This window comes from Cricetulus griseus, unplaced genomic scaffold, assembly GCF_003668045.3.
Source record: "Cricetulus griseus strain 17A/GY unplaced genomic scaffold, alternate assembly CriGri-PICRH-1.0 unplaced_scaffold_1, whole genome shotgun sequence".
In the NCBI taxonomy this organism is placed as follows: Eukaryota; Metazoa; Chordata; class Mammalia; order Rodentia; family Cricetidae; genus Cricetulus; species Cricetulus griseus.
In genome coordinates, this window is record NW_023276808.1 from 9,118,497 (window position 1) to 9,127,720 (window position 9,224).

The 9,224-nt window shown below is 43.9% G+C and overlaps 1 protein-coding gene across 1 annotated transcript; it reads left to right on the top strand.

Moving 5' to 3' along the window:
• Positions 1-7,215: 7,215 nt before the first annotated feature.
• Positions 7,216-7,902, top strand: LOC113838564 (GTPase ERas-like). Its single transcript, XM_027434187.1, has one exon. The coding sequence runs from the start codon at positions 7,216-7,218 to the stop codon at positions 7,900-7,902; it is 687 nt and encodes a 228-aa protein (XP_027289988.1).
• The last annotated feature ends 1,322 nt before the right edge of the window (positions 7,903-9,224 follow it).

The window sequence follows — 9,224 nt, forward strand, 5'->3', positions numbered from 1 at the left end:
CTCCTTCTATCCAGGAAATCCACATAAGGGAGGCTCAGAGGACAAGGAAAACTTCCAATGTCACCATGTCGACCAAGAGAACTGCAGTCTGTTTTATTGTGCATACAAATTCCAGCAGAAATGAGAGCCATACAGACTTGCTCTGAACCCCCTACAGTCACCATGGTATACATTGTGTTCTTCCTTAAAACTCCCTAGGGCAGAAGGAGAGGGGAATCCTGGAAGGAAACTGTAAGCTACAGCCACCAGTACTCCTGATTGTTAAACTTTCCCAGTGTCCCTCATGGGCCAGGACCACCCAGATAGGCCTAGAATATTAGCAGCCGCCTTCCGGGTGATCAGAGTTCAAATGACACAGATAGCACAGTCCTTCCAGCTCTGCTCTTCCAGCCCAGCACACAAGCACCTAGGCAAGAAAGCTTCTATTTATTAGATATTCTTCCATTCTCCTGGAACACATCCTGCACCGCATGCAAAGCACATGGTGATTTTGTGCACATTCCTTATACACTCCATGTGCAGTACACCAATCCTTCTCCTCATAGCTGGGAAATACTGCAGCCAACTGTATGCCACATTCAAACATTAACTGTTGTTACCCTGTAAGTGTTGTTTAAGAAAAACAGGCCATAAAATGGAAAACAATGAGGAGTCATGATAGGGGGCTTGGAGACAGGAAAGAGAATGAACGTGGATTTCTCAAACATTTTTCTCTCAGACTTACATCTAAACCCAGAAAAATAATTGTCCTCTTAGGCAGGGTCTATAAGTTTACCAAGATCTATTTTTGTTTAGCTTTTGTAACTATAGCAATTTATTTTCAAAATAATGTCTGTCCTTTATCCAGTTTCTTTTTCTTTTTTTAGTATGAACAACATTTATTCAATTTTGCATAGAGCTTCATAGATCACAGCAAATGCTGGACACCCCATTGTTACCACCTAACTACTCACCAAATGAGAATAAAAAAGTGTCCATGCAACTTATTTGGTGGGGGAGGGGACTCTTATGCCAAGGGAATTGTCATCTTGACATGACATGAGAGAAGGGACAATTTGCTTGACTAAGATCTTCAGGCTACAGAGCAGCCCCAGCTACACACAGCTATTTTTTTAAGATTTTATTTATTTATTATGTATACAACATTCTGCTTCCATGTATATCTGCACACCAGCAGAGGGCACCGGGTCTCATAAGAGATGGTTGTGAGCCACCATGTGGTTGCTGGAAATTGAACTCAGGACCTCTGGAAGAGCAGTCAGTGCTCTTAACCTCTGAGCCATCTCTCCAGCCCTACACACAGCTTTTTGGTATCAGGTGTTCTCGCTGCTTACCTCAGGCACATCCTCCTGGGGCCTCTAAATCTCATGGACAACAGAGCAAAGGCTTCCTCTACACCTTGCCTTGTCTTAGCTGAGGTCTTGATGAAGGGGGGTCCCCACATATGAATCAGGATAGTTGCATCAATGTGAGCATCTCCAGCAGTAGTCACTAGGCCACACTTGTTGCCCACAAGTACCAGGGGCAATCACTGCTTCTGATACAGGCTCCAGGAGGACCATGTCTGCTGCAGCTGTCCAGAGATGAGGGGTCATCAAGAGCAAAGACACCCAGCACACCATCACCAGCTGCTGAGCACTGGTCAACCATGACCCTGAGCATATCCTGCCCTGCTGTGTCCAGCACATTCAGAATGTAGCCACCATTGTCCAGGGCCACCTCCTTCCAGTAGAAATCTGGACAATTAGTCCAATTTATAAAATTAATACAGATCCTAATCTTCATCAGTATAGTGCATGTGGTAAAGCTTTTACCTGTGCCAATTATCTTTGCAGATAGGAATTAAGCCATGCAGAAGAGAAACTCTGTGAATGTACCCAATGTGTTAAACCTTTGTGTGTTCCAGGCATCTTCAAAGACATGAAAATTTTCATACTGGAGAGAAACCATATGAAAGTCTTCAATATGCTGACGTCTTTGCATGTCACACATGTCTCCCACTCCATAAAGGCACACTTACTGGAGAGAATACCAACAAATGAAATCAATGGGATAAAGGTTTCTCAAGTCATGGAGTGCTTAAAAGTCATAAAGGAACACAAAATGGAATGAGACCTTATGTATGAAATCAATGTGGTAGAGCCTTTTCACAGAACAGTGATTTACAAATACATCAGAAACACATACTAGAGAGATATCCTATGAATGTAATCAATGTGGTAAAGCCTTTTCACATGTCAGTAGTCTCCAAACATGTAAAAGAACACACACTGGAGAGAGACCCTATGCATGTAGTCAGTGTGGAAAAACCTTTTCAAAATGCTGTAAACTCCAAATACATAAAAGAATATATACCAGAGAGAAACATTACTGTAGGGGGAAATGCTGACCTCCTCTCTTGGAGCTTGCACAGGTGCTCTGTCCATGCCTGCTTGGGCGTGGTCAGAGTGATGTAACAAGGGTTTAAGAGTGAGGGAGACGCTCACTCAATCCTCTTTTTCACCTCCTGCCTGGCTGAGTGGATGACCAGGCATCCAGCGAAAACCTGGTCACTGGCTTTGTTGCGTGAGTACTTTCTTTTTTTGTTTGTTCATTTGTTTTTTGAGACAGGGTTTGTCCATGTAGCTTTGCAGCCTATCCTAGCACTTGCTGTGTAGTCCAGACTGGGCTCGAACTCAGAGAGATCTGCCTGACTCTACCTCCTGAGTGTTAGGATTAAAGGCCTGCTCCACCAATGCCTGGCACATCGCATGAGTAGTTTCTTAAACTATCTGTTTTCAATCTAGTTCTGACTCCACTTTTATCAGCTTTAACTAGGGGCAGGTGTTTTGAATCTGAACCCATGGGTGGGTCATGACCTTTGGCAAGACCCTTGCTGCATTAGCGCCCAGGTAACCTTTCACCTTTCCCTCCCATGCCCCTAGCCCAGAAACAACTGTGAACTCTACTTGCAACGGAGTATTTCTGGAACCATCCACTCCCACTGCAAGGAAGCCACCTGGGGGTTTCATTTCTCCCTGTCAGTCTCCCAGCCCAAGTGAGCTTTCTGCCCCATGGCTTCTGCAGGTTTCCCTATGCAAGGCTCCTCCCCTTCCATGTTAGTCATTGTGATCACCTTAGGCACTGCACTGCAGTCACATAATGTGGGATACCCATCAGTACCCGGAACTGGTACTGTTCAATGCTAAGACTGGCTATGGCTCTCCAATTTTTCCAAAGCTTTTTCTGCTAAAAATAGCCAATCCCTTCTGTCCTTTCAAACTCAGTTGGGAAAGTGTTAAGATATTTTTAAGATATTCTTGAGACCAACTCAAGCCACTGGCAGGTGAATATGGCTGGCTTCAGAACCCCATGCCCCTGAGCCTTTTTTGCCTGGCCTCCTGGCTTTTTTCATCTCCAAACACACCTCTGTTGCTTTCAGCAAACCAGGTTAATCAGAGGCGGGGGCTTTTACCAACCCCCTTAGGGTGGAGCTGACAATAGAAGTGTTTTTCTGGGTGGACTCTGCACTGAGGTGACCCCAGGTGTTGCCCATACTGGCAGCTGGAGGTGGGGGGGCGGGGGCGGGACGGGTGGGGCCGGATAGAGTTACAAAACATTCCAACCTCTTTGCATAGATATAGAAGTCAGTATGGCTTCTGCCTAAACAACCCAGACTCCCTGAGTATAGGGACTTCAGTTTAAGTCTGGCTTCTTCCTGCTTACAGGGTCCAATGTGTGGAGTGGGCGACTAGAGTTTACGTGAGCTAACATTCAGCACCAGGTATGAGTGGAGAAGTATTCCCTTACCTGCCATCCTGTAGACCATCCTGTAAGGCATCTGTTCCTTGAGGAGGTGGAGAAGGCAAGTTGGGTGAAGCTTCTACCATAACAGTCAGGTGTAGGTGAAGAGAGACTGGGTTGCCTCCAGTCTGTGTTTTGTAGCACCATTCCACACACCACCCTCAGGGAGTCAAGGCCAGGCCTTAAACAGGATTCACCTCAGTTCAGACTCCACCCTTAAAAAACTGGCCATTGTACCCCAGATAAGTTGAAAGGTACAGGAGCTCAGGAACTAATTGTGAGCATGTGGGGAGGGGAGAGGGAGCTAGGAGAAAGAGAAGGGGAACAGAGGAGGACATGAGGTACTAGGAAGATGGAGCCAGGGGAAGAACAGAGGAGAGCAAGTTAAGAGACACCATAATAGAGGGAACCATTACAGGTTTAAATAGAAATCTAGCACTAGGGTAAATCCATAAGGATAACCCCAGCTGAGAATCTAAGAAACAATGAAGAGAATACCTTAAATGTCCTTTCCCTTTAATGAGATTGATGACTACCTTAAATGCCATCCTAGAACCTTCACCCAGTAGCTGATGGAAGCAGCAGCAGACACCCACAGTTAACAACGAGCTGTGATCCAGTTGCAGAGAGGGAGGAGTGATGAGCATAGGGGCCAAGACTAACCTGGAGAAACTCACAGAAACATCTGACCTGAGCAAGGGGAATCTCATGGACCCCAGAGTCCCTATATGTGGGTGTCATCTACCACTCCTGGGTAGTCTATGGGGCCTCTGGTAGAAGATCTGTATTTATCCCTATTATAAGAATGTTTGGGAACCCATTCCACATAGAGGGATACTCAATAAGCCTAGACATATGAGGGAGGGCCTAGGCCAGGTCAAAAATGACTTGACAGATTTTGATGATCCCTTATAGCAGGTCTCATCCTCCTTGGGGAGTGGATGGGGGATGGGATGGGTTGTGAGTGTGGGTGGCATGGGAGGATGGGAGGGAGAGGGAACTGAGATGGATATGTCAAATGAGTCTGTGTTTAATTTAAATAACATTCATGAAATTAAATAAGAAATAGGAAAGATGGGGTGGTAAATACCTTAGCTAACCATTGTTGGTGCCATAGCCCTAAAGTATTGGAGCTTCAGGGAAGATTATGGACACTGTCCTGAACCAGTCACAGGCTCCCTTTGTACTGTTGTTCTCCCAACATACATCATTGACCATTTTCATCATGTATGACTTTGAAGTCCTGAAATTCCTACCTCCATATTCTGAGTACCATGATTACAGTCCTCTGACACCATGCCTGGCTCAGGTGGCCTCAACTTCACTTAGTGAGGCATTAGAAAGTTGGGATGAGTAACATGAGGAGTTGTACTTAAGTACAATCAAAATTGAATTATTTCTGTGAGCCTGGGTTTTCACCACCTACACAATAAGGCACAACTCTTCCCAGGTCCTTTGATGATTTACAACAGATTCAATGATAAGGAAATATAATTTCTCATAGTTGAAATACAGTGGACTTTAAGGCAGAAAGGCTGCATTTCAGGAGTACCTTCTTCAGTTACTGGAGTTATAACCAGAGCTTGTGTTCTGGGTACCCTAACAAGCAAGGCTCAGTCACTCATTCTCAACAAATCAAATGAAGAAACTCATCAAGCCAATCAAATGAAGAAACTTATCTAGTGGCATGTCCAACTATAATGCAGGTACTCTGTAGTCAAGATGGACAGATATCTCTGATGTCCTAGCATAGCAAGGTCTCTAGTGTGATTTGTAGGTAAGACAGGGAGTCACAGTAATACCTCTCTTAAGAGCAAGAGAAAAAATAATATGAAAGGCAAAAAGACAACACTGAAAAGAATTTAAAATATATTTATTCAGTTTGAGTAATTAGGAATGATAAAGAAAATCCACAGTAAATAATCCATTCCTTGGGTCCTAACAAGCTTAGACTGAAGGAAAAAAATGCAAAATTAAATTTTCTAATGAAGCCAAATAATGGATTTTCCTCATCTCTAAACCATTCCCACATTCTCAGTTCCTGTTTCTCCTGTGAGGATGTCAAGTGAGAAGTAAATCTTTCTTCAATGGAGACATTCTCATTTGGAAGACCAAAGTCTTTACCCACAGAGAGATTGCCAGGGAAATTAGAATTTTATAGGTCACCAAGCAATGCTGGGACACACCTTTAATCCCAGCACTGGCGAGGCTGATGTAGGTGGATCTCTGTGAATTCAAGGCCAGCCTGGTCTACAGAGCAAGTTCCAGGACAACCTTCAAAGCAATACAGAGAAACCCTACCTCAAAAACCAAAAAAAAAAAAAAATTATGGGTCTACTGTTTCATGAGTTGCAGCCAAATATACTCCATGAAGTAGACTGCTGGTCTCCACATAACTGTCATGGTCCAAAAACATGCAATCACTTTACAAACACTCAGAAATAACAGAAAGGTTTTTTTTAATAAATTTCCTTGTCATGATATTGTATAGCTTTTCTGAATAATCCCCCTTTGCAGAGGAAGTGTCCCATGGGGACATAAAGAAGCATGGAATTACAAATATTAATTACTTATGTATCTATAGATTGAGAGAGAGAGAGAGAGGGAGAGATAGCATGAGAAGCTATGTTGTTAAAAAATGGCATGGACCACAAGGTGGACATTGCTGCTTGACAAAGTTCCAGCCTCCTGAGTGCTGGGATTAAAGTTGTGGGCCACCACTGCCCAGCCTATGTTTTTGAAATATTAAAAATGCATTATTTTCATTAAAAAAACACTTACTGCTATCTTTTTAAATGTTTTCTTTAAGTGTATTGCTGCTTTTATCACTATTTATTCCTGTTCTCCAATGTTTCTAGGTTTTTAGTAGATTCATTGCTTTTCTCTCCAGTGATCCTATATTAGTGATTTCTGTGTAGAGCAAAGTATCTGTTGCCCAGGCTTCCCTCATGCTGTGTCACTGAGATTGCATTGCACACCTAATCCTGCTTCTCCTGGCCAGGGCTGGGAAGACAATCATGCACCTCCTTCCAGTCTGGGCCTTTACTACTCTGTGAGAAGGAAAAATAAACCAGTTAATCCATGAACTCCAGGCTTTCTGATTTTTACTGGGGAATTACAAATAAAGATGAACCTGTGCAAGAATTGAGTTCATTGACCAACTTTGAAACTGGTGGAGTCACAGTGCAGAAAGGGAGAGGCAGGATGGAGGTTGAGATTTCCTCCTTCAACAGTAGTTGACATTAGCAATGTGGAATTCGGCAATCAATTCTAGATGATCCATGATTTTCCTGATTGTGCATTTCTTGGGGTCCGCAGATGAGAGCAATCAAGAAACTGGACAGAGAGCCACTTGCAGCTCCACAGCGGACTTCCACTCCGAGGACACAGTGCCTGCTGTTTACATTTATTCCTTGAGCTGACTGTTGGGGAATGGCATTGCCAACAAAGTCTAGTATCTTGGACATCAACACACAGTGCACCAGATCCCCAGAGGAAAGCCATGAGGCTTGGGCACAATGCAAAGATGCTGGCAGGCAGCTTCCTGAGTACAAGATAGTAGTGTTAGGTGCAAGTTGTGTTGGTAAAAGTGCTCTCACTATCCAGATGACCCACCAATGTTTCGTGGAAGAACATGACCCCACTATCCAGGATTCCTACTGGAAGGAGGTGGCCCTAGACAATAGTGGCTACATTCTGAATGTGCTGGACACAGCAGGGCAGGATATCTACAGGGACTTGCGAGACCAGTGCTTAGCAGCTGGTGATGGTGTGCTGGGTGTCTTTGCTCTTGATGACCCCTCATCTCTGGACCAGCAGCAGCAGATATGGTCTACCTGGAGCCTGCAACAGAAGCAGCCCTTGCCCCTGGTACTTGTGGGCAATAAATGTGACCTAGTGACTACTGCTGGAGATGCTCACACTGATGCAGCAATCCTGACTCATAAGTGGGGAGCCCCCTTCATCAAGACCTCAGCCAAGACACGGCAAGGTGTAGAGGAAGCATTTGCTCTGCTTGTCCATGAGATTCAGAGGGCCCAGGAGTCTGTGGTTGAGTCAAGCATGGAGAAGACCCGACAACACAAAGCCATGTGTAGCTGTGGCTGCTCTGTTGCCTGAAGATCTTAGTCAAGCAAATTGAACCTTCTCTCATGTCCTGTCAAGATGACAATTCCCTTGGCATAAGAGTCCACTCCCCTACCAAGTAAGTTGCCATGGACACATTTTTATTCTCATTTGGTGAGGATTTAGGTGGTAACAATGGGGTGTCCAGCATTGTCCAAGGTCTATGAAGCTCTATGCAAAATTGAAAAATGCTGTTCATACTAAAAAAAAAAGAAACTGGATAAAGGACAGACTTTATCTTGAAAGCAAATTGCTACAGATACAAAGCTAAACAACAAAAAAAATCTGGGTAAAATGTTGTGTCCTGCTTAAGAGGACAATTATATTTCTGGGTTTAGATGTATGTCTGAAAGAAAAGATTTGAGAAATCCTTGATGTGTTCCAATATGAATCCCTACTCTCTTCTGGAGATCATGGCCATAAAGCTCTTTTCAAGTTTTCAAATTTTTTAGGTCATATCTACAACTTATCCTCATTCAATTTTCAGTCCCTGAGCCCTACCATGACTGCTCACTGTTTTCTAATTCATGATCTGTTTTTCTTCAACAACAGTTACACTGTAGCAACAGTTTCTGTTTGAATGTGACATACATTTGGCAGCAGTATTTCCCATCAATGAGGTCAAGGGTTGGTGACACTGTACATTGAGTGTATAACTGAATGTTCACAGAGAGGACCCTGTGCTCTGCATGAGGAGCAGGATGTGTTCCAGGAAAGTGGAAGAATGTCTAATACAATACAAACTTTCTTGCCTAGGTGATTGTCTTCTGGGCGGGAAGAGCAGAGCTGGAAGGCCTGTGCTATCTGGGTCAATTCATCTCTGATCACCTAGTAGGAGCCTACTAATATTCTAGGCCCAGCTGGGTGGTCCAGCCAATGATGGACTCTGGTAAAGCTTAGCAATGAGGTGGCAGGTAGCTTGCAGTTCCTTTCCAGGATTCTCCTCTCCTTCTGCTCTAGGGAATTGTAAGGAAGAAACAAGCAATAATGTAGTGAGTGTAGGTTGTTCAGAGCAGGTCTGCTGAGCTGTCATATTTGCTGAGATTTGCATGGACCATGAGACAGACTGTGTTTCTTTTCAGCCATGTGGTAACTGTGGTAGTTTTCCTTGTCTCCTTGGCCTCCCTGTGTATAGATTTCTTGGATATAATGAGAATCTGCAGCCCTGGCAATGGAGAATATGATTCTTGTAATATCACTGTCCATTGTGCACAGACAGGTACTTTGTTTGGAGTGCAGTGAGAACACTGATTGGAAAACTGACAGTCTCATGAATAGAATTCCTGAATATTGCATTCCACTTCCAGGTTTGTCAT

Coding starts and splice junctions, on each gene's coding strand:
- LOC113838564 (XM_027434187.1), top strand. CDS start 7,216: ATGGCATTGCCAACAAAGTCTAGTATCTTGGACATCAACACACAGTGC.